The 23,611-nt window shown below is 36.0% G+C and overlaps 4 protein-coding genes and 1 non-coding gene across 6 annotated transcripts in view; 2 read left to right on the top strand and 3 right to left on the bottom strand.

Moving 5' to 3' along the window:
- Nucleotides 1-5,465, bottom strand: part of LOC107697352 (phosphoglycerate kinase 1-like) — an 11,152-nt gene extending 5,687 nt beyond the window's left edge. Inside the window, exons 1-4 of the mRNA XM_016498102.1 lie at nt 5,280-5,465; nt 3,563-3,613; nt 2,927-3,082; nt 2,549-2,693 (exon numbers count right to left, since the gene is read on the bottom strand). Of these exons, the coding sequence (XP_016353588.1) occupies nt 2,549-2,693; nt 2,927-3,082; nt 3,563-3,613; nt 5,280-5,344 (417 nt within the window). The 5' untranslated portion in view covers nt 5,345-5,465. The remainder of the gene's footprint in view (nt 1-2,548; nt 2,694-2,926; nt 3,083-3,562; nt 3,614-5,279) is intronic.
- Nucleotides 5,466-8,906: 3,441 nt separating this feature from the next.
- LOC107697350 (cytochrome c oxidase subunit 7B, mitochondrial-like) lies at nt 8,907-10,056 on the bottom strand. Its single transcript, XM_016498094.1, has 3 exons — nt 9,921-10,056; nt 9,237-9,358; nt 8,907-9,148 (listed from the first exon to the last, which is right to left on the bottom strand). The coding sequence occupies exons 1-3, from the start codon at nt 9,955-9,957 to the stop codon at nt 9,071-9,073; spliced, it is 237 nt and encodes a 78-aa protein (XP_016353580.1). The 5' UTR covers nt 9,958-10,056; the 3' UTR covers nt 8,907-9,070.
- Nucleotides 10,057-10,420: 364 nt separating this feature from the next.
- Nucleotides 10,421-10,531, top strand: trnal-caa (transfer RNA leucine (anticodon CAA)). The gene is made up of 2 exons: nt 10,421-10,458; nt 10,486-10,531. It is a non-coding gene; the product is annotated as a tRNA-Leu (tRNA).
- Nucleotides 10,532-12,245: 1,714 nt separating this feature from the next.
- On the bottom strand, nt 12,246-14,281 carry LOC107697348 (membrane-associated progesterone receptor component 1-like). The gene is made up of 3 exons (XM_016498091.1): nt 13,951-14,281; nt 13,230-13,385; nt 12,246-13,112 (listed from the first exon to the last, which is right to left on the bottom strand). The coding sequence occupies exons 1-3, from the start codon at nt 14,267-14,269 to the stop codon at nt 13,018-13,020; spliced, it is 570 nt and encodes a 189-aa protein (XP_016353577.1). The 5' UTR covers nt 14,270-14,281; the 3' UTR covers nt 12,246-13,017.
- Nucleotides 14,282-15,385: 1,104 nt separating this feature from the next.
- On the top strand, nt 15,386-23,087 carry LOC107697347 (protein FAM114A2-like). Of its 2 annotated transcripts, XM_016498090.1 has the most exons (15): nt 15,386-15,439; nt 15,589-15,835; nt 17,962-18,061; nt 18,149-18,247; nt 18,339-18,466; nt 19,365-19,499; nt 19,674-19,832; nt 19,919-20,042; nt 20,169-20,254; nt 21,040-21,135; nt 22,137-22,190; nt 22,296-22,435; nt 22,509-22,581; nt 22,685-22,738; nt 22,820-23,087. In XM_016498090.1, exons 1-15 carry the CDS (start codon nt 15,408-15,410, stop codon nt 22,916-22,918), a joined length of 1,626 nt encoding a protein of 541 aa, XP_016353576.1. In that variant the 5' UTR covers nt 15,386-15,407; the 3' UTR covers nt 22,919-23,087. The 2 variants fall into 2 exon arrangements, with proteins under 2 accessions (XP_016353576.1, XP_016353575.1); XM_016498089.1 differs by lacking the exons at nt 22,137-22,190; nt 22,296-22,435; nt 22,509-22,581; nt 22,685-22,738; nt 22,820-23,087 and adding an exon at nt 21,242-21,332 and having other exon boundaries at nt 21,040-21,156.
- The last annotated feature ends 524 nt before the right edge of the window (nt 23,088-23,611 follow it).

Here is a 23,611-nt window from a genome sequence, read left to right as displayed (position 1 = left end):
TGGGAGTCAGACACTTTCAAAACTTTGGAAGCTTGTTTCTGCAAAAAAAAAAAAAAAAAAAAAAAAAAAAAAGTAATTGCGACTTTTTATCTCACGATTCTGACTTTTTTTCCCCTCAGAATTGCAAGATCATAGCTCACAATTCTGACTTTTTCTCTCCATTCTGACTTATTTTCTCAATCTAGTATCTATATCTCAATCTCTAATATAGTCCAATTCTGAGGGGAAAAAAAGGCCGATATTTTCTTACGGTTACGAGATTATATTTCCCAATTCTGACTTTATAACTTGCATTTGCGTGTTATAATTTAAGTCAGAATCGCGAGATATAAACTCGCAATTCTGAGAAAAAAAGTCAATTCTGACTTTTTTCTCGCAATTGCAAGTTTTGATTTTGACTTTATTCCTCAGAATTGCAAGTCTACACGCAATTCTGACTTCATAAAGTCAGAATTGTGAGAAAAAAGTCAGAATTATGAGGGGGAAAAAAAGCCAAAATTGTAAGAAAAACAGTCAGAATTGTGAGATAAAATGTCACAAATACCCTTTCTATTTTTTTATTCAGTGGCGGAAACGGGCTTCCATAGAGTTGTCTGTTCAGATCGATGTGTAAAAAATGGCAGACCGGCTAAATGAAAATGCAGTTACCCCACTTCGTAAAAAAACCTCTCACATCAATAGTATGCAAATGTCAGTCTGAAAAGACCCATTAACAACAGTTCACTCAAATTCAAATGTTTATCGCAACAAACTTTCTCACTGAATACTTGTCTTGATGTGCGCAGGCCTTTAGTTTGATTAATATATAGTCCCACCCTAAACTCACGCCACTGGTTGAACCAATTTTGCACACATTTGTACACGTTTCAAAACAAATAAATAATGTGTAAACCAAAAAATGGCACACTTATTGTTGTGTTTGCACAGTAAACTGATGAAAGTATTTTAATCCCAGTTACAGTGGGACCCTGGATCAAGGCCAACGTACTTACAATTATGATCACATTACTGCTGTCCGTATGCACTCAAAGTTTATGACTTCTGAACTACTGTGAATGAAAGGTTACACAGGTGCCTAGAAAATGCCAAGTGCAAGTTCACTGCAGTTGCCTGCCAGCAAAGAACATAGCAGTTTCCCTGTCTCTTTCTTTGCTCTTCACTCGTCCCTCTCTCTTTCTCTTCTCCCCTTCCCAGTATGCATTCCAGCCAGGGCTCCGAGGACCAGAAAAGCCACATGATCACATATGACCTTCTTACAAATGTCAATAGGTCAGCTGCGTACAGTATCTCCACATGCACGCAAAGCCACCAATTGCCTTTGACAGTAGTAGCTTGTGGTTTGTAGATAAGATTTGACACAATGATAAAAGCCAATTATTAGCTTCTTGAGCCAAAACAGAATGATTTGGTAAGATTTGTGAAACCAGCCTAATTTTAGAGGGCTTCCTTTACTGATTAGTTGATATTGAATATCTGTAGTTGTAAGAGTCCGTACTGAAAAGCTACACCAAATAACCTGTTCTCATTTCTTTTTCTTTTTTTGAGCACATGGCATTTAAGGCCACAGATCCTACTGTATAGATCATACTGTTACAGCAGGACCTTATGGTCTTAAGTTTAATCAGTATCTTATTTGTTTATTTTTTAATGCCATGTCAGAAGCAAGGCTATCTTAATGGCGAAAACAAAATAAATAACAAAAGTCTTACAATTAACAAGAAGCTATACAAGACATTTAACGTTAATACTAGACATAAAAAAAAAATCTAAAATACATTAAGGTGATACTTTTTTTAAATATATCAGTTCAACATTTCTGAATAAGATCATTGTCTATTTACATTAAAAACAGTACAGTTCAATAAAAAAAAAAAGTTTAACAGTCATTGTAGTTTTAATCAGTATCTTAAATGTTATGGCAAAAGTCTAAATTATCATTTTAAGAGGTCTTAAATTTGTATACGTTAAAACACGCCACTGCAGTGCACTCTACAGGCTCACTGTTCTAGAACGGTTAACAATTAATTAATACATTTACGCACATTTATGCTGAGTGATTGCTTATGATTTACTGCTGATGAATTGTGACAATGTTTACTTTTTACGGTGTTTATATTTGAATGTGTTGTAGCTGCTTTTTTAATTAGCAGCTGGAAGTAGTAAAGCATAAACATTTCAAAATAAGAGTCTCATTGTATTTTGGACTTGTTTATTATTAAAAGTTGCATTCTGCATAAAAAAAAAAATTTCTGGATAGCTGTGGTATTTAATATGGTATGATATTTATTTCAATGTAAACTCTTGTGGCTTCTCTTTGGGCCACCCTGAAGGTGTGCTCTCCATCTTGTTTAATTATTACACGAATCTGAGATATATTATTTATTTAGAGATTATGTGGAATCTGCTCTGTATGGACTTTATTAATTTTATTTGTGCAGGTCTTAAAAGTCTTCCATTTGATTTTAAAAACTCGGCAAAAACCCTGTAAGATGACCAAGCACTTTCTGCAGGGCCACTTATGTACAGTGCAGATGTACGGTGCACTAACCTTTTTACCCGATGCATCTTTGCCTTTGCCCTCCTCGGCCACATGGAACCGCAGGTTCTCCAGCAGAATGACAGAACCTGCAGGTGGATCTGCACAGGCTTTCTCCACATCTGGACCCACACAGTCCTTCAGGAACTGAATGTCTCTTCATAGGCAAATGAAACAGCAAGGTTGGTGGCGAAGCAATAAGCTGAATTATGTATGCATTGCTATTAAGATGTCAGCTTGAGAATGATTTTCTACCATACATTTCTTATGTTTATGCAATAAAGCTATATAACATCACTGCTGTCAAACAGATGTAGCTTGAAGGTTTATATTATTTCTAACTGATGGTGTAGTATGTGTAGGTTAAAAGTCTATATTGAACTCTCTTACTTTCCCAGCAGGTTCTTGAGTTCTGCAACCACAGGCTCCAGAGAGTACTTGTCTGGCATGGGGACTCCATCTGGCCGGCCCAAGTGGCTCATCAGAACTACAGCTTTGGCCCCATTATCTAAACAATATTGAATTGATGGGACTGCAGCCTTGATTCTGATGAGAGTATATATATTATTAGTTACAAATTCTGTAGCACATGGCCAACATGTCTTTCAAAAGTGAGTCAGTTCTTTATGAAAATAAATAATAAAATACATTTTGTAATCACAAATTGGTATTTTTTACCTCAAACAGTATTTCAAACCAAATACACTTTTAAATAGTACTGTTGACATTATATAAACTAATATTTATTAAGTTGTAAACACTGTTCATTTCGTTGTTGAAATCGTCATTACAAGTAAAGCTCCAATCATGTCTAGAACTTTATTAGTTCTGTTCAATTTTGCAAGAATATATAGACATGAATGACTAAATGAATGAATGATTATATAGAACAATTTATAAACAAAACTGTGGACACATTTTAATGATAAAAACATTGCAATATTTCGACAGGATGAGAAAGAACCATTATTGGCTAGATAAGAAAAAAAAAGTAACAAAATGTTATATCAGCAATATCCATCTCACCTCTGGTTATTGGTTATGGTCTTGTCCTTCCTAGGCACGTTGAAGTCAACCCTGTTGGAGAGAGAGAGAGAAATAAATTGATCTACTATAGAATTAGCTACATAAAATGCCATGATTTATTGTAATGATTAGATTGATTTCAGAAACTTCATTTAAAGTAAGCTGACACATGAAAAATAACCTCAGCTCTATGCTAATTAAAAGTCATTTATTGCAATTAGGGCTGCACGATAAATCGCATGCTATATTTAACGCGCATCTTATCAGTGAAGCCGGTTCACGAGTTGCGCAAAACCACGTCCATATTCGCGCGATTTTTTGCACAGCTCGTCAGTGAACAAAGGCTCTGTGTAGTTAATGCTGCTCAATGTGAAAGCCCGCAGGTGATGGAGATTTACCGCTGATTACAGAACCGGCTTTCTGACAAGATGCGCGTTAAATATCGCATGCGATTTATCGTGCAGCCCTAACTGCAATTAATTCTTGGTATCCAAAACCTTTAATAGCTATCTATCTCTTTAGCTTATATTATGAAAAAGACCACTAAATTGTTTAATAAAAATATACACATTAATATGCTATTTTAATAAATAAAAGGATTGTACAATGACAATAATGGCAACTAAATCTATAAACTATCTGATCAGTATCACTGTGAGCTATACTACAAGAGTACACACTGCTGCACGTTCACGCACGTAACTCGCATTACTTGTAATGAGTTACCCCCAACACTGTTCAGATGTATTCAGGGAAGAGTCAATGCACAGGCTAATGTAATATTATTAATATAATATTAGACAATATTATTGCAGTTTGGAACCTGACAGTGGACGTTGTAAGAGCAAGGGTCATTGCAACTGTAGGAATATTTACTGACTCATCGTGAAACACTTAAAATGGCTACTAATTTACTTATTCAAAATTATACACCATTTGGATATTTATATATGGGTGAAAATAGTGTGGGCGGGCCAGGTTTGTCGGCCAGTGTGGACTTTTTGCTGGCAGGCCTTTTGACTGTGTTCGGAATACCAAAGGTAAATTATGCTAAAAGCTGCTGAGAAGATGTGGGCGTCGTTTAGCGGAACATTTTATAAACAATCTTCATTTATGTGCATGAAAAAAAAATTGCTTGCATGCGTGAGTGACACGAATAACATATAACAAGTACGAACACGCCACTAAATGAACGTGCATACTGGTATAAACCCGCCAGCACACGTACAAAAGACTTTATAAAACAGCATGTGATGTGAAAACGCACTGGTTGTCGGTATAATACTAAAATAAAGTGACCAGAGGCTCCCTGAACATTTGACATTTGTAGATGGGTGGTGTCATTTCACCAAGACATTTTCACAGCGTCTATGGGATCTAATTGTGTCAGAAGTTTAAAGATCTGCATTTATTTGAGTACAACGGAGTTATGACAGATATTAGACGATCTGCACGTGCTTTTGGTGTATCTGCCATGCGGCACGTATCTGGAATCCCTAAAACGTGACGCATGACAGATACACTTCCGGTTATCAATGATTGAACTCGCGCGGCGTGCTTTCGCATAACCTTGAGCGATGCCCAAAACAATTAAAGCTAAATTTGTATATGCCTACATTAAGCCATACAGCATATCCCATAAATGGAGAGCACAAGCATGCTGAAATATCTTTAGTAAGTAATAAAACGGAATGTGCCGGTGACAATTCATACTCGCCTCATGATTACGCGCTTCCCTTTCACATCCACCTTGTCCAAAGTGAGTTTGTTTGACAGAGACATTTTGGTTGTGGATTTGCAGCAAATCTCTCCTTTGCTGGTGTGGTGCAGTGCTGGGTAAGTCCCCGAATGAGAGTGACCTTAGCTTGATGCTGATGCACACAGTGTGGGCGGGTCTAATCGAGGTATGCGGTTCTAAATGTAGCGCTCATTGGACGTACTTGCTGTCAATCAAAATGCCTAACTGAGCGTAAAGGATGTTAGACAACGTTGAGAGAATGTGTTGCAATGTTACTGCCCCCTATCTAGAGACCCTACGCTCCTGAATTAAAATATATTCACTTATCTCGGTATTATTTTTGCACAGTTGGTTGTTTTAGTAATTTGGTGTTTGTATTTGGGATATGATGGGGGTCAAGGGCTGATTTTGGTGTTTGGTGAACGTGCATCCCGTCACACAATGCTCTTATCGACATTTTAGTCCCACACTTTATATGAAAGGATGTCAGAATGAATGATTTTCATTCACTTATTCAGTTACATTTTTTAAATACCCAGTCATAAGTGATATAAAGAATACCAATTATTTCAGGCAAAATAACTTATTCAACTCCGTAAGTCATGTGTACATTATTCTTCTATTACTTCATACATCTATTAAATCTTCTATTGCATCTATATATTTTTGATGTTGTAAAAAAAAAAAAAAAAGCCTTGAGAGCCCTTTAACATCACACAACAGCATCATACTGTAATAATAAATACAACGTTCTGAATGTAGTTAAATATAACGAAATATGAAAGGGCATGAATAAATAAATGCACATTAATGTTAAATATTAAAGTGAGGACGATTCTAGAGCAGGGGTGTCCAAACCTGTTCCTGGAGAGTCACTATCCAGCAGAGTTTATCTTTAACCTTAATTAAACACACCTGAACCAGCTAACCAAGGTCTTCAGACTCACTAGAAACCTGCAGGCAAGTGTGTTGGAGCTAAAATCTATAGTACTGTGGCCCTCCAGGGCCAGGATTGGACACCGTTTAGGCACCGGAACCATTTTAAAAGTATCGATTTGACACCGGTATCGAAAAAAAACCAAACGATACCCAACTCTAGGTATACTACGAGGAAAAAAGCCTTGAGAGCCCTTTAACATCACACAACAGCATCATACTGTAATAATAAATACAACGTTCTGAATGTAGTTAAATATAACGAAATATGAAAGGGCATGAATAAATAAATGCACATTAATGTTAAATATTAAAGTGAGGACGATTCTAGAGCAGGGGTGTCCAAACCTGTTCCTGGAGAGTCACTATCCAGCAGAGTTTATCTTTAACCTTAATTAAACACACCTGAACCAGCTAACCAAGGTCTTCAGACTCACTAGAAACCTGCAGGCAAGTGTGTTGGAGCTAAAATCTATAGTACTGTGGCCCTCCAGGACCAGGATTGGACACCGTTTAGGCACCGGAACCGTTTTAAAAGTATCGATTTGACACCGGTATCGAAAAAAACCCAAACGATACCCAACTCTAGGTATACTACGAGGAAATAGCATCTCGTTGAAAAACCTGATTCATGTAAAGATTACCCAAACCCCCTCCTTCACATGTCACAATAATTGTAGTTTATATTTTAATCTTTGCAGTTTAAATAGAAAAAAATCAAGATTATTCCAATATACAAATGCGTTTCCCTTTGATTCGTGATAAGATACGAGGAAAGGAAACGAAGATGCACAAATAAAAAATTTGAAGCATCCAGAGAAAGTTGATGATCAGTGGAATGGTATGTGAACCCAATCCTGTAACCCAGAGTTTGTTCAGCTAGCTTCATGGTACAGCAATTGTAGTTGTGACATTCTATGGACAGCTTAGAGTTTTATTCTAAAAACAAAACTACATTTACATTTAGTCATTTAGCAGACGCTTTTATCCATTATTTCAGGCAAAATAACTTATTCAACTCCGTAAGTCATGTGTACATTATTCTTCTATTACTTCATACATCTATTAAATCTTCTATTACATCTATATATTTTTGATGTTGTAAAAAAAAAAAAAAAAGCCTTGAGAGCCCTTTAACATCACACAACAGCATCATACTGTAATAATAAATACAACGTTCTGAATGTAGTTAAATATAACGAAATATGAAAGGGCATGAATAAATAAATGCACATTAATGTTAAATATTAAAGTGAGGACGATTCTAGAGCAGGGGTGTCCAAACCTGTTCCTGGAGAGTCACTATCCAGCAGAGTTTATCTTTAACCTTAATTAAACACACCTGAACCAGCTAACCAAGGTCTTCAGACTCACTAGAAACCTGCAGGCAAGTGTGTTGGAGCTAAAATCTATAGTACTGTGGCCCTCCAGGACCAGGATTGGACACCGTTTAGGCACCGGAACCGTTTTAAAAGTATCGATTTGACACCGGTATCGAAAAAAACCCAAACGATACCCAACTCTAGGTATACTACGAGGAAATAGCATCTCGTTGAAAAACCTGATTCATGTAAAGATTACCCAAACCCCCTCCTTCACATGTCACAATAATTGTAGTTTATATTTTAATCTTTGCAGTTTAAATAGAAAAAAATCAAGATTATTCCAATATACAAATACGTTTCCCTTTGATTCGTGATAAGATACGAGGAAAGGAAACGAAGATGCACAAATAAAAAATTAGAAGCATCCAGAGAAAGTTGATGATCAGTGGAATGGTATGTGAACCCAATCCTGTAACCCAGAGTTTGTTCAGCTAGCTTCATGGTACAGCAATTGTAGTTATGACATTCCATGGACAGCTTAGAGTTTTATTCTAAAAACAAAACTACATTTACATTTAGTCATTTAGCAGACGCTTTTATCCAAAGCGACTTACAAATGAGGACAATAAAAGCAGTCAAAACTAACAAAAGAGCAACAATATATAAGTGCAGATGACAAGTCTCGGCTAGCCTAACGCAGTACACGTAGCAAGGTGTACACACACACACACAAAGAAAAACAAGTAGATAGAATAGAAAAAAAGAAAGCTAGTGTTTGTTTGTTTTTTGTTGTTAAAAAAAAAAAAGAAGATAAATATAAAGCAGAATTAAAATAGAATAGAAAGTGTTAAAGTTAGAGCAGTGTTTCTCAACCCTGGTCCTGGGCACCCCCCAGCACTGCACATTTTGTGTGTCTCCCTAATCAAACACACCTGATTCAACTCATTAGCTCATTAAAAGAAACTCCAGGACCTGAAACGGGTGTCAGATAAGGGAGACATACAAAATGTGCAGTGTTGGGGGGGCGCTCAGGACCAGGGTTGAGAAACACTGAGTTAGAGGGTCAAATAAAGGTGGAACAGATGTGTTTTTAGTCATTTCTTGAAGATGGTTAAGGACTGAGCTGCTCAGATTGATTTGGGCAGGTCATTCCACCAGGAGGGAACAGTTAATGAAAAAGTCCGTGAAAGTGATTGTGCCTCTTTGTAAAGCGAACCTTCAAAATGTACAAAAATTAATTTGGTGGTAGAATACGTCAAGCTGATGTAATATGTAAAATGTGCAACTGATGTAAGATCAAATCTGACCTAAACCCTAAAACACATTTAGCGTGAAGTAAACCAGATGACAAATCTTAAGATTTTTATTTAATTTATTACATTTTTACAGACCTGCCAAGACAGCAACAAGATTGGATAAGGTGAAAAGTCTCCATTTGCAAAATGGAAAAAATCTAAATGTCATTTAGAATCATGTGAATGCATTCCACAAATGGGGAAATGCATTCATTCATTCCTCCTGCCATGGCTTGGGCTGCACCTTGCCTACAGGTGACAGGTTCCATGCAATGCCTGTTGATGTGATCACCTGCAAAGAGTATACAAAATCACATCACATACACAACATAGAAATTAGATAAATAATTACTAGAAGGTTAGTGTTTGCAGTCACTTACATACGCCCAAACAGCGGTGCAAAATGTGACCCCAGCAATCAGCAGAGGAGGTCCATACTTAGCATGAAATTCAGCAGACAGATCAGACTTTTGTCGCAATGCCACCTGACGGGCATTTTGACCTATTGTTGAAAAAAAAAAAATCAAGTTAACATATGCTTTAACACATCATTTGTTGCCTTAATTAAGAATTGTCAAAAACTTTGACTCACTGAATGTATAAAAGACATTTCTAATGCAACCACTGACCTTTTTGTCATATACATGAGTGCGAGTTTGCAGCTAATAGACAAACCATTCTGAGGACATGTTTTCAGTTTGATGTTATACTCATAAATGTTTCTATTATATCTATCTATAAGACAAATTCGTGCAACCAGTGCGAGTAATATTTACATTTTAAGATAATCTATATGAGCCATATTTGATGTCAGACAGGTTTTAAACCCACATATTGTAAATAAATGAAAATACAAACATGTCTTTATAGAGAAAAGGTGACAATATATTCAATTATTTGCTAAAACGTACATACTAGCGAACTACGGATGTATTACATTAAAACTAACTTAGCATTAGCATACAGGAAAAATAACAGCCTGTTTATTGGCGAGTATTTAACAGATACGGTTCACTGAAACGTGAAATAAAACGGTCTGTCCTTGAATAAGATATTTAACTTACCGCTGAGGTTCAGAGCAGCCTTGGCGAAACGATACATGGTTATATCTCAGTACAACCAGCTGCTCGTGCTAAATACCCTTGAACTGAATGGCAGAAACAAAATGGCAGAGCGGAAATGAGCGAGCGAGGCCTGCGAGCGAGGGGATCGCAAAAGACGATCAACGGTAGATTCAACATAACGTAAAATTGAAATGTTACACTAAAACAAACTTCTTCTTTCCAGTTTCACTAAAACAAACAATCTAAAACAAATAGTTTAAGGTTATGTGATTTATGGTTAGCCTATACGGGATTATACTAATAAGTATAAATGCGTTTAAATATTTACATTTTCTTCTGTATAAGGAACTGTCACTGCTGTTTTACCTGTGTTAACATTGGTAAAGTTAGTTAAACAGTTCGCCGGTTGTTAGGTTTTAACTTTGCACTTATGTATTTATTATGTCTAGTTTGGATTGCGTAAATGAAAAGCGTATTGTACAGTCAAAATTTTCAGAGATGTCAGGATGGCCGAGTGGTCTAAGGCGCCAGACTCAAGGGTTGTTCCCTTCCGACGAATCGGGTATTCTGGTCTCCGAATGGAGGCGTGGGTTCGAATCCCACTTCTGACATATACTTTTTTTTCTTGAACTGGAAATAATCAAAATGTTATCAGATATCTTAAATGTAAGAAACAAACTTACATTTTTACATAGGCCTGTTCCCAAAATTAGAGGGGTATGTAAGTGACTTAATAATTAACCAGTGTTGGGGAGTAACTAGTTACATGTAACGGACTTACGTAATTTAATTACAAAATAAATGTAACAGTAATCTGAAAAAAATGTGTAATTAAATGACAGTTAGGCTACTTATGAAAATGTTAACGATTACAAAGGGGGTTACATCTAAATATTTTCTCACACACACACAAACATCTTTTTTGCTGTCGTAGTTCAAATTAAATTTTTATCATCTTAATTCAACTTTTGAGGATTTTGAAAGTCTGACAGTAATCAGAGTTGAATATTACGGTAAGGTTAACCCTGCCTGGTTTAAATGTTTCAAAATGAGTAACAGTTGAAAACATTCATTAGAAATTTAGAAAAGTAATCAAAAAGTAATCAGTTACATTACTTTAATAAAGTGATTGAAATAGTTACACTACTTATTACATTTTAAATGGGGTAACTTGTAATCTGTAACCTATTACATTTCCAAAGTAACCTTCTCAACACTAATTAAAACCTGACATATGAAAAAAAAAGTCAGAAAAATCTTTAGTTTATTTACAGTATATAAAAGTAAATCTTTAAAAAAGTTTGCATGTGTTGTATCATATTTGCTTCATCAGGCTTTTTTATAATGTTCTAGTAAGAATATGGAGCTCACACTCAAGTAGAAAATAAACGGCAATTTTATTCAGATGCTCAAACCGAGCAAAAATATGAAATTTGGTACAGATGTTATATCTGTGGCCAAAAAGGAAGATTACATTTGAAATATAAATTTGAATAGTTTGTAATGTATATCAAAGAGATTTTAACAATATAACAGATTGCTTACATAAAATGCATATATAAGTTCCTGTTTTCACTGTTTATCTTCCAATAATATATCTTGAGATGATATATAAATCCCCCTTGAAATTAACGGATAGTTCACCCAAAAAATGTAAAAATCGCACTCAGGTTGTTCCAAACCTGCGTTTCTTTCTTCTGCCGAACACTAAAGACATTTTTCAGAAGAATGTTGGTTGCTGGTTAGCCATTGACTTCCATAGTATAGAGAAAAAAAAAATAGAAACTCAAAACAGGTTTGGAAGAAATTATGGCAGAAATTGTCATTTTTGGGTGAACTATCTCTTTAATTAAATAATTGATGCAGTTTTAATTGTGGTGGGCAAAACATATAATGTAATGCAGTGCAATGTTGATTGATGCACACATACATTTCCTGTTGTATCGTATTTGATATATGTTTACATTAAGAAAAAAAGAAAGAAAAACTGTTGTCCAGTAAATGTTCATCTTGAAATATTAATAACAATATAGAAGTTATTCATACATTTACTTTATAAAAATCATTAGATTTCACAGCAAAAACACGTATGTACCAAGACCTGAGGGTGGACGTGTCTAGAATTATACAAACAGGCCTTTTACTTGCTAAAAAAAAAAGTCTCAATCAGATGACAGAAGGCATGTAGTAGATTATGTAAAACAGGTTTTTCAGCAGATTTGATTATGTTGATAATCTAAAGGCCTTTTGAAATTCATGTACCAAATATCATACAGTAGGCTTTATAAAGTTACCTAGCTACAGGGAAAGTTCAGCTGGAGCAAATGCTTTGTTAAATGCTTTATTCAAGGGCACAATGGGTCCATGGATACACCACCAGTAATCAGCAATGTATACTTTAAACAAACATAGAGCTTTAAAACAAAATCAGTAAAGCACAATGATAATAAATCATATTCTTTAATATATGAACAGAAAAGGTGTTTTGCAAATACTTGTCTTGGTAACAAAAGTTGAAAACATAATCTCATGGAATGTTACGTCTAATCTACAAATTTCCTGAGCAGATGTTAAGACTAGTATGTGATGAGTTTTCTCGAAACCCTCTTTAGCATGGGTCTAGTCTTAATCTGTATCAGAGAAACTGGTCTGATAAGCAACCCTGAATGAGATCTCCACTCCAACTTTTACTATGGCGCTCATTTAAAAGCATTCTAGTGTATTTTGATGTTTATATATGCATTTGGTTTAAATGTTCTCTGGTTAGATAAAATCTGGAGTCAACACTCAAAATAAAAAAGAGTGAGAAATTATGTCCCATATTTACAGCAAGCCATATATTCCTGAAGAATATATTTACCCAAGAATTCTTCAAATGACATGATTATGAGTCACAGTTGCTGTAGATATAACATATACTACATTAGTTTAATGAATACAGTGATATGAGATTGTTTATGAACATATGGCGTGCTAATTAAGGTCACAGTGATGTATATGAAATGACATGGAGGTTCAGACAAAACAGTCAAAATGAGCTATCAGCAAAATGTGACTGCAACAAAACTAGATCATATAGATCTGTGATCTCTGTGTTCTAATCCTTCTTTTTGTCCTTGACTTCCTCATCATCTGTGTACTCTGTCGGTTCTTCTCCAGGTCTAAGAAGCTTCCCAACATAATCATATTTCTCTGTGGAGGCAAATACAAGCTTTTACTCAACATTTAGCAATGCAAGCTTTCTGCATCATTCCCGAAGAGCGCAACTGCAAAATCTGAGGGTGGAACAAAAAGTGTCCTTCAACTCACGTGTGAACTGGGTCTCCCACTCGCTCAGGCTCTCCTGCTGCATAGCATTGAGATCTGAAAGATCATCATGAGTGTCTTTCAAGGCCTCCTTCTCCAAACAGAACGTGGCCAGTCCTCTGGATGCATCTCTGCCCGCAAAGACCCCATAAGGGCCCTCTAAAAGTAAACAAAGTAGGTATTAGCGCTTCACAAATATATCAGCTTAACAGGAATGCGAAACAAGTAGTATCCATTTTCTTGAATGAAGCACCATTCTGTGCTCAGTGGACAAATTTAGTGTGGTCTAGTAGTCTAGTCAACCTTTATCCGAGTTTAGTTGATCATTAACTGATGACCAGCAGTTTTGGCATTGCAAAAGTGTGCACAAAAGTTCCAAAAACGCACAAAATACTGCGATGACGTCTCAGTATTAGATGAAAAATAATGTAAACTCTGATACACTTCAACAGGGTTGCGTGACATCTCCATTATCCTGAATTTATAGTAGGTTAGGGGTTATGACTTGGCATTTGTAACGGTTACATGGTTTAAAATGTGCAACATAAAGGGGCGTGTCTGAAATTAAATTAATGCATTTTAATAGAATATTTTAAGACGAAAAACTAGCAAATATGCCAAAGTAATTCAAGAAATCACGTAATTCGAATGAAAAATATATAAATACAATAAAATCACCTGAGAAAAGTTTGAAATAATTGAATTTGTGATATTCGCGTGTTACCTGGTCCGTAGAACTTCTTCCCTCTTGTAACATCAAACACTTTCCCGTTGATAGCCATCAGGATTCTGGGGTTTTTCAGTCCATCGTACTCTTGCAGTTCTGCTAAAGTAAAATCTCTTTTCTTTAGTTTAGGCGGCGGCTCTTCAACCGGGCCAAAGTCTGCAGGCTTGTCTCCGCGGACGATTTTGTACAACAGGAATAAACAGAGACATAGCAAGCTAATGTTCAGAGGCGAAGTGAAAATTTCCTGAAGAATCCCAGAAGTTTGCTCGACCTCTTCTTCAGCCATTTCGTTTCTGATGTTGTTGCGTGAGAACATCGAGACTCATCTACGACCAACAGCAGTGAACCAATCACAGAAGTCAAAAACACACAATAGTGTGACGCCGGCCAATCAGATTCGAGGTGGATTTCTGGGGCGTGTAGTTTTTGTTATGGGTTTTCAAGTTAACTAATCTGGAAGCCTTGCGTGATTTTTTTTACGTTTTAGAACATTGAGATAGTTATTTTACTGTGTTATGATAAAACAAGATTTAAACTCTATTTGTAAACATAAATAATGTCCTGTGCCAATGACAAAATTATATTTAATGTACTTCAGTAAAAATATAAATGACTGAACAGCTATTACAGGAAAGTGTTATGGATGGACTTCAGTTCGAAGTTACATATTTTATCAAATGTAACTACCATGATAAATGTTAATGTAAAAATGTGAAACAGTAAAAAACATTTTAATTGGTAACTTACAAAAAAACTGTCAATATATAGCGGGAAAAAACATATTAAGTCAGTTTTGATGAACTGTGACTATAACTGTGTGGGTAATTGCTATAACAGATTGTTATATTAATGTGACAAATATAGTTAGAACGGTAAAATATACAGTAAATAAAATCTAATCATTTTTGTAACATCGTTATTTTTTTACAGTTTTGGCTACCACAGCTTACAGTTTTATACAGTAAATTTAACAAAAAAAATTATTTACATACATTTATAGAGCGCATGTGCTGTTGGTCCTAAAGTACTTCCTCCAAACAGCAGGTGGCGGAATAATAATGTCGAGTCTATTTTCATTCCTCAATGGTCGCGCGAGTGTAACGGGAAAAACAAAACACAGCAGGGCTAAGTCCAGTGACGTGGCCGCACGATAGAGAAGACTAACCGGGTATGTTATGTTTATTTGAATATTAACGTCTTCCTTATAATTATATTTATAGCGTTCAGCTTACTGGATACTGACTAAATATTGCTGATGAAAGTTAGTTTAGCTTTAAATACAGTACAGTACAGTATGACAGACAGATGTATTTGCTAAGTATGTACTACAGCATCTGTTATAACGGCTTTTCATTATCAACTCATCTCTAGAAGTTGACTATAATGTCTATAATCTGTGTTTTGAATTACATTTTCTCGAGTAACATCTGAATCTTTGGCCTCAGCAATTTGTGATGTGCGTAAAGGATGTGAACTTTACGTCCAGGGACATAACAGTTTTCTCTAACGTTGTACTATATTGAAGGCAGGTTAAAATGTATTGGTTTTCAGTTTTATAAACTACACTGTCATGTACACAATTTTATATCACATAGCTATCCTTTAAGTAATTGCCTGTTTATATGTTCATTTCAGGAGACTGGTATGTGATAAGATGTCCGACAACGAAAGCTCCACAAGTGACCAAACAGAGAAATCAGTGGACCAAGAGCCCAAAGAGCCTTCATCACCCACCCGAGATGAGCCCTCCGCTGAAACTCAGAGTGACAGCTCTACTGATGTAGCACCAACCCGAAAGACCAGGAGAAGACCAGAGCATAAACCTCCACCGGAAGAGCAGAAGACTCCAGAGACACAAAAACCAGCAGAAAGTGCTTCAGAGGTAAGCTTTTATCACACTTCTACCAAACATGTAAATGTAAATTCCTGTCCAGTCACATGTTCTTGGTTAAATAAACATTACTTACACTTCCAGGAAAAATAATTCTATTTTATATTTTTACATTAACAATGTAATCAATATTCTATTTATTAAAGCCAAGTATGAATCTCATCAAGTTAGTGTTTTTAAGCATTTTACATTTATTCCAAAATAATAGCCTACCTCAAGGCAGTAACAATTTAAACAATATATTTTATTTGTGAACTTATGCTCAGCTATTCTTTTTAAAGGGTCATGAAACCCCAGACTACTTTTTCTGAGATTTTAGCAGAGGTGTTTGTGTTTTCATGAGACTGCGTGTTCTTATCCTATGAGAAGACGCTTCGCTTAATTATTCACAACAGCATGTGTTGATTTGCTGTGACAGACGTCTCAGACTGTGAGATGACATGGCAAACGTTAACTGAGAGAAACGTTCATGGATCGAAGAAGAGTGTTTGTTTTTGCTTTGTAATAAGAGTTCGGCACAAACGCGATTCTTTCACTTGGTGAGCATAACCGTTTTTTCAGCTCTGTGACACAACCCGTTGAAAGGCTTACAGTATATAAACGCCACAAAATAAGCCTTAAAAGTTCTCAGAGGTGCAACATTTATAGGTTCATATATATGTTTTCGATGCACAGTGAGAACTAACCAGTGCTGAAACGGGGGGTTTCATGACCCTTTAATAGTTAACTTTTAACTATTTTTGAATTAATCGGTTCATCAGTCATCAAAGCTCGGTAAATATTAGTCACAGACAGAGATTTACTTTAAATTTTACTCTGATTACTCACTAAAAACTCCCACAGATCATGTTTTCAGGCCATTTATTTCTTATTTTGATGTAACAAAGTGATTATATCTAAGTGTGTGAGTTGTTTGCTTACTTTTTTAAATGAGTCTTCCCATTAATGCCATATTGTTCATTCAGATTGATTTGCGAATGCTGAACGCATTTAATTAATTTGTTACCTTATTGGAATCAAAATTAGGAATTGACAAGAATTGGAATCATTAAAATTCAAACGATGCCCAACCTTACCCATACCCCACATTATTTTTTACTGGCACCTTTCCATTCACACTGTTTTAAACCCTTTCTTTTAAACCTTCACTTACCCTTCTTTACTTTTGCCCTTCTTATACGTGAATGTACTTTTCAAAATTAGTTATAAAACAGTTGCTCTGGGCAACAGGGATAGGTAGTATGTTTACTTAACATAGCGTCAAACATGACAATTTATGAGACTAATATCATGTTTTGCTCCAAAATCACTATATAACATCAGTCGTGTTTGAAACAGTTAGCTTCTGTGGTTCATGTTGCTTCTTATCACAGTGAGACAGAAAATATTCTTTATAAAAATCTTTACTGTGAAACAAGCTGTCAATTAGCGTTGCATTGCAATTGTGTGTTTATTGTCTTCCACGTTTCATCAGTCAAAGCATCTCTATCTGCATGTTATTCAGCTGTAGTGATATCTGATGCATTTGTCCATATAAGGGATTTCCTGGGTCTCATCGTCTCATTTTGGGTAAAAAAAAATAAAAAATACTAAAGTACTTTGTAACGCAGTAATTTTTCAGCCAACTACTTTTTTACTTTTACTTGAGTCATATTATTTTTTAGTACTTTTACTTTTACTCAAGTAAATTATTCCTTAAGTAGCAACACTTTTACTTAAGTACAGTTTCTTAGTACTCTTTCCACCACTATTTACAAGTTATTTTCATTTTCCAATTTTATTTTTGGGGTCTGTAGAATACATTTACATGATTTAAGGTTTAAAAACCATTATTTTTCTCAGACGGTACATTGCTGCAGCACCTCTTTTCATCCTCGGTTTATAAATGCTCTGTGTTAGTTCCTGTCTCTTTAAAGCCCACCTTTCTGCTCCGTCTTCTCTGATTGGTCAGCTGGCCCAGTTTGTTGTGATTGGTCAACCGCTTAGCCTTTTCTAATCATGTCCAAAAAAAAAAAAAGTACAAATTCAGAACGTAAAATGTCTAAAAAAAATACCACCAGAGTGTTAATTATAATATTACTCATCTATTACTAAACTGTCACTTTTTTTTCCATCAGGCCTCCCCAGAGACGACTGTTTCCCAGGGAGGTTGGGGTTACTGGGGTAGCTGGGGTAAATCTATCCTCTCCACCGCTACTGCCACTGTAGCTACTGTGGGTAAGAGGATCAAGATTTTCACTTTTTGTTATTTAACAGCTCAGTTTTTATATCGTCAAGTCTCATACTGTTCGTTCATTGGCTAAGGCCAAGGGTTGACACAGGCCATTGAGAAAGCAGAGACGTCTCTAGGAATCCCAAGTCCTGAGGAGCTTTCAGCTCAAGTGGAAAAAGAAAAAACTGATGGTAATGATGTGCTCTTTGATTGACATGGGATAGATAAGACCAAGCACACCAGTTCACAAGTATTGATGATCTTTCTGCTTTTTTCCTGCAGATTCAGCCAGTAGTAAGGAAAGTAAAGATGAAGAGGAGAAGACGTTTGGAATGGGTGGTGCTATGGGAATGATCTCCTCCAGTAGTATGGGAATGCTGTCATCTTTAACCACTGTAGTTCAGAGTACGGTAAGGGCAAGCTAATTTATGCTGGATGATAATAAAGCTGAATTCATTTTGAGTATCTATATTTATTTTAATTGTTTTATAATTTTTGCTGTTAAATTATTGAATAGAATTTTTGAATCTTTTATAAATTGTAATTTTTATAAATTACAAAATTATTAAATGACATGTTTTTAGCAGTCAGTGGTTCTCAACCAGGGGGCTTAGCAAACTTCCAAGGGGCCTCAAGATGACTTACAATGATTTAAAAGAGGACAAAACAAGCTTTAAAATAATAGCTATAACATCTCAAAATCAGGATATTTAGCTTTTTTTTTTCAGTTTACTTCCTCAACAAGCCTAATTTTAAAAGTGTGGTTTCTTAACCTGAAAAAGTCATGTAAAATAATACGATTTTAAAATTCCATAGGTATTTTTAAAATGAGTATACATTATACTAGTTATGTCAAAATCTAAAATATTTTATTGGATAGAAATTTAGTTGAAATACTTGTAAAAATTCTTATCCTTAATCCTAATAGCCAGTATATCAAAGAAAACTGGACAAGTCATGAATGTTCCCTGAAGAACATACAGCTCCTAAAACTTCTGTAATCTTGAAATATAATTAATAATAATAAATTGTCATAATTAGATTAATTAATTAATTATCTTTTGGATTGTGCTTAAGTGCAATTAAAAATATATACAAATTTAAAATTAGAAAAAATAATTAAATTGTGCCTACTTAGAAATTGTTTTACAAAACAAAGATTAAACGATGGACTAGAAAGTGAAGTGAAATCGTTATATTAATAAATATAAACAATTCTTTTAAACATTCATTGTTTTAATTAATGATTTTATATATTTTATTTGATTGTATATTTATTTATTCTGTCTTCCTATGTTTGTTGACTAGGGTAAGACAGTAATAAGTGGTGGTCTGGATGCATTGGAGTTTATTGGGAAGAAGACCATGGATGTGATAGCAGAGGGAGACCCCGGCTTTAAGAAAACAAAGGGACTGATGAACAGAAACTCCACACTGTCACAGGTGCAGAAGCTATGAGGACTGTCTCTCCCAATTAATAGCAACTTCAGCTCCCCTTTAGACACTCCTGCAGAAATATATGACCTTTACTTGAACAAACATGTCATCTTGACGGATTCATAATTTGATTCTGCTTATGAATTAAACTGACCTGATTCTGTTTTTCATCTCTCAAAGGTCTTGAGGGAAGCAAAAGAACGTGAGGAGCAGCAGAAAGCTGAAAACATCACTTCAGAAACAGACAAGAAGGCTCATTATGGGATGTTGTTTGATGAGTTTCAAGGCCTGTCCCATCTGGAGGCTTTGGAGATCCTCTCTAGAGAGAGTGAAGCCAATGTCAGTAGAATTTTTTGCAACTATAAAACAATGCTAGAATTTAAAACGGTGAAGGATTTGAACTCAGGTGTTGTGTTTGTGTGCAGGTGAAATCTGTGCTTACCACTCTGTTTGGTGAGGAGTTAGTTAAACTAAAACAAGTACTACAGGGCATTAAAGAGCCGTTTTCCCTTATGGAGTTTGACGACGAGGTGGAGGATGATATGAAAGGTAAAAGCTTACAATGAACACAAAGCTTAAGTCAAAAAAATATAGAGATGTTAACATCTTCGAAATCTCGGACTCAGTAAATGAACAATAAGTTGTTGTTAAGAACAAAAAATCTTTTATTCCCAGGTGATGATGGCGAGGATTTTGTAAAGGAACTGACAGATGTCCTCGAAAGATTACAGATCTCCACATCGGCTGACAAACTTAGCAAGGTATCACTTGAGCATCTCTTCGTAATTGTAATCTTAAAGGTGGGGTAAGCGATTTCTTTTGATAGCTCCGCCCCACACATACGTACGCAACCCAGGCAACAGTACCAGCAAAACCAATGTTACACCGTGTCTACACCGGACGCGAGTGGTGCGGCGCGACAAAATACTACAGAACTCATTATAATCAGTGATGCTATCTACACCATAGATATATATACATATCTATGGTCTACACTGGATGCAGCGTGGCACGACAAGACAAATCCCCGACAGAAAACTGCTGCTGCGTTCTATTTATGACGTATCGACACAAATTTCAAATGATTTTCAATGATCGCTTTGTCGCGTCCAGTGTACTAGACAGACTTTAGCTGTTGCGGCACAGACACGGTGTTACTCACCTATCGAGAAGAAACAAAGCAACCTCGGCGTCCAATCGCAGGCCTTCCGCTCCTTGAGTTCTCTCCAGCGCTGGAAAGCTGATCCGAAATTTACACGGGTCCTACTTATTGCCTTAAGCCTTCTTTTGTTCCGCAGAGGTTTTCCTCTTTTGTTTTTTATCTGCCATCTCTATCTTTCTGTCGCTCAGCTCGCTAATGTCCGTCCCGTGCACTGAACGCTGTCCTCCACATCATGAGTAGACACGCCCCTTACTGCTGATTGGCTACAAGTTTGTTTTGCTGGTCGCCCGAATCAGTTTTCTAAAGTGTTTTTTAAAAATCGCTTACCCCACCTTTAAAGTATTTTGCGTGTCAGATTATTTACACTTACTCATATCCACTCAGGCCAGAAAAAAGGCATTCAACCATATCACAAACATTAAGCTACAAAGTGAAAACCCACAGCAGGAAGAAGAAGAGGAGAAAGAACAGAAAACACCAGTGACAAAATGCAGTGTTGAGGTCTGTAACTCTTGTGACCTAATGACTTTTGAGATATGCATACGTATATCTTAGAATAATGTATATTTGTGTTGTGTTCTGACAGTTGAGGTTTCGTTTTCATAGGAGGCCCATTTGTTGGCCGTTACAAGCCTGGCCGAGTTCACAGCCAGATCCATAGAGCAGTTCCACAAAACCGCTGAACCCTATTTTGATAGCTCCGCCCCACACATACGTACGCAACCCAGGCAACAGTACCAGCAAAACCAATGTTACACCGTGTCTACACCGGACGCGAGTGGTGCGGCGCGACAAAATACTACAGAACTCATTATAATCAGTGATGCTATCTACACCATAGATATATATACATATCTATGGTCTACACTGGATGCAGCGTGGCACGACAAGACAAATCCCCGACAGAAAACTGCTGCTGCGTTCTATTTATGACGTATCGACACAAATTTCAAATGATTTTCAATGATCGCTTTGTCGCGTCCAGTGTACTAGACAGACTTTAGCTGTTGCGGCACAGACACGGTGTTACTCACCTATCGAGAAGAAACAAAGCAACCTCGGCGTCCAATCGCAGGCCTTCCGCTCCTTGAGTTCTCTCCAGCGCTGGAAAGCTGATCCGAAATTTACACGGGTCCTACTTATTGCCTTAAGCCTTCTTTTGTTCCGCAGAGGTTTTCCTCTTTTGTTTTTTATCTGCCATCTCTATCTTTCTGTCGCTCAGCTCGCTAATGTCCGTCCCGTGCACTGAACGCTGTCCTCCACATCATGAGTAGACACGCCCCTTACTGCTGATTGGCTACAAGTTTGTTTTGCTGGTCGCCCGAATCAGTTTTCTAAAGTGTTTTTTAAAAATCGCTTACCCCACCTTTAAAGTATTTTGCGTGTCAGATTATTTACACTTACTCATATCCACTCAGGCCAGAAAAAAGGCATTCAACCATATCACAAACATTAAGCTACAAAGTGAAAACCCACAGCAGGAAGAAGAAGAGGAGAAAGAACAGAAAACACCAGTGACAAAATGCAGTGTTGAGGTCTGTAACTCTTGTGACCTAATGACTTTTGAGATATGCATACGTATATCTTAGAATAATGTATATTTGTGTTGTGTTCTGACAGTTGAGGTTTCGTTTTCATAGGAGGCCCATTTGTTGGCCATTACAAGCCTGGCCGAGTTCACAGCCAGATCCATAGAGCAGTTCCACAAAACCGCTGAAATTCTGCTCCACTGTAACACTGAGGGGGTGACGGCCACAGAACAAGCCCAAGTCCTATCGCAGTGAGTTATCTTGCAAAAAATGTGCAAAATTGGCATTTGGAGAAATTAAAATCATAATGTGTTTCACTTTCAGAGTTACTATTGTTATTTGTAAGGAGGTGTCACTACTATCCAAAATGTTCACGTCATGTTTGACTACCATTGGGGTAAGATGCTTCACTTCTTATAGTTTAGAGGTCTATAATATGTTTATGGTCATTATAAAATGTGAGTTTCGTATGCCATCAAGTCAAAATGCTTATATTTCAGGCAAATGAAAAGGGAGAAGTTCTCAATCCACTTATTACCAGCATTTTTCTGGAGGTTTGTCTTCATTTTATGTATTTTTTTTCTGCTTTGTTTATAAATTATTAACATATTTTTCACTTTATTTTCACTTTTAAGGCATCAAACAGTGCATCATATATCCAGGACGCGTTCCAGCTCCTCATGCCAGTGCTGGAAGTGTCTCATATTCAGAGGACGGTGGAGTTGGCACAGTGATAACCACTCAGAAACACTTTACTGTGCCAACTCAGATTTTAATAACAAAAAACCAACATGCAACAACATATGATGGAAGTACAATAATGTGTTATTTACATTCAAGTAGATATGGGAAGCACATGACATACTGTATGGTGTGCACAGCTTTTGCACATCCCTTGATTGTTGGCTTTTTTCCTATCTTAGTATATTTTTGAATAGACTCAGAACTGTCAGAACTTTCCCTATAACTGACAGTGTCAGAATGAATACAGTAATTTAAATAAATGTTTTATGTCTAAATGTATAATGAAATGAATAGAAATCATCTTTTTAATATCTTTAAGACTTAAATTGTTTTCAAATAATTATGCAAGTCATATCAGTATTAATGTTCAATTATCTTTTAAATAAACAATTGTTACATGTCTTTTGGATTATAGAACTTTAACTTTCTATGAAAATGCAATGTATGTAAATGGTGTGGTATAAAACAAATGTGTACTTATAACTTTTTGAAAATATTTAAGATATAATCTATAATATTGTTAACTATAGATAATGTTATATATACAGTGGTGGCCTGAATTATTAGAACACTACTATTTCCACCAGCATAAAAATGGTTTTAGGTCAGTTATTTTTATCTTTTGCTGTAGTGTTTCGGTAGGAAATATCAGTTTACATTTCCAAACATTCATTTTGCCATTA

This window comes from Sinocyclocheilus anshuiensis, unplaced genomic scaffold (genome assembly GCF_001515605.1).
Source record: "Sinocyclocheilus anshuiensis isolate Anshui unplaced genomic scaffold, SAMN03320099.WGS_v1.1 scaffold1095, whole genome shotgun sequence".
NCBI classification, from domain to species: Eukaryota; Metazoa; Chordata; class Actinopteri; order Cypriniformes; family Cyprinidae; genus Sinocyclocheilus; species Sinocyclocheilus anshuiensis.
This window is presented reverse-complemented; position numbering and strand designations above follow the sequence as displayed.

Bases quoted from the DNA above. Each gene is read 5' to 3' on its own strand.
- LOC107697350 (XM_016498094.1), bottom strand. From the start codon at position 9,957: ATGTATCGTTTCGCCAAGGCTGCTCTGAACCTCAGCG. The intron at 9,359-9,920 runs GTAAGTTAAATA...TTTCAACAATAG, and splicing joins GGCTGCTCTGAACCTCAGCG to GTCAAAATGCCCGTCAGGTG. The intron at 9,149-9,236 runs GTAAGTGACTGC...TACTCTTTGCAG, and splicing joins GCACCGCTGTTTGGGCGTAT to GTGATCACATCAACAGGCAT.
- LOC107697347 (XM_016498090.1), top strand. From the start codon at position 15,408: ATGTGCGTAAAGGATGTGAACTTTACGTCCAG. The intron at 15,440-15,588 runs GGACATAACAGT...TGTTCATTTCAG, and splicing joins GATGTGAACTTTACGTCCAG to GAGACTGGTATGTGATAAGA. The intron at 18,248-18,338 runs GTAATGATGTGC...TTTTTCCTGCAG, and splicing joins GGAAAAAGAAAAAACTGATG to ATTCAGCCAGTAGTAAGGAA.
- LOC107697348 (XM_016498091.1), bottom strand. From the start codon at position 14,269: ATGTTCTCACGCAACAACATCAGAAACGAAATGGCTGAAGAAGAGGTC. The intron at 13,386-13,950 runs GTAACACGCGAA...GTTTACTTTTAG, and splicing joins GAAGAAGTTCTACGGACCAG to AGGGCCCTTATGGGGTCTTT. The intron at 13,113-13,229 runs GTGAGTTGAAGG...TTGCCTCCACAG, and splicing joins GTGGGAGACCCAGTTCACAC to AGAAATATGATTATGTTGGG.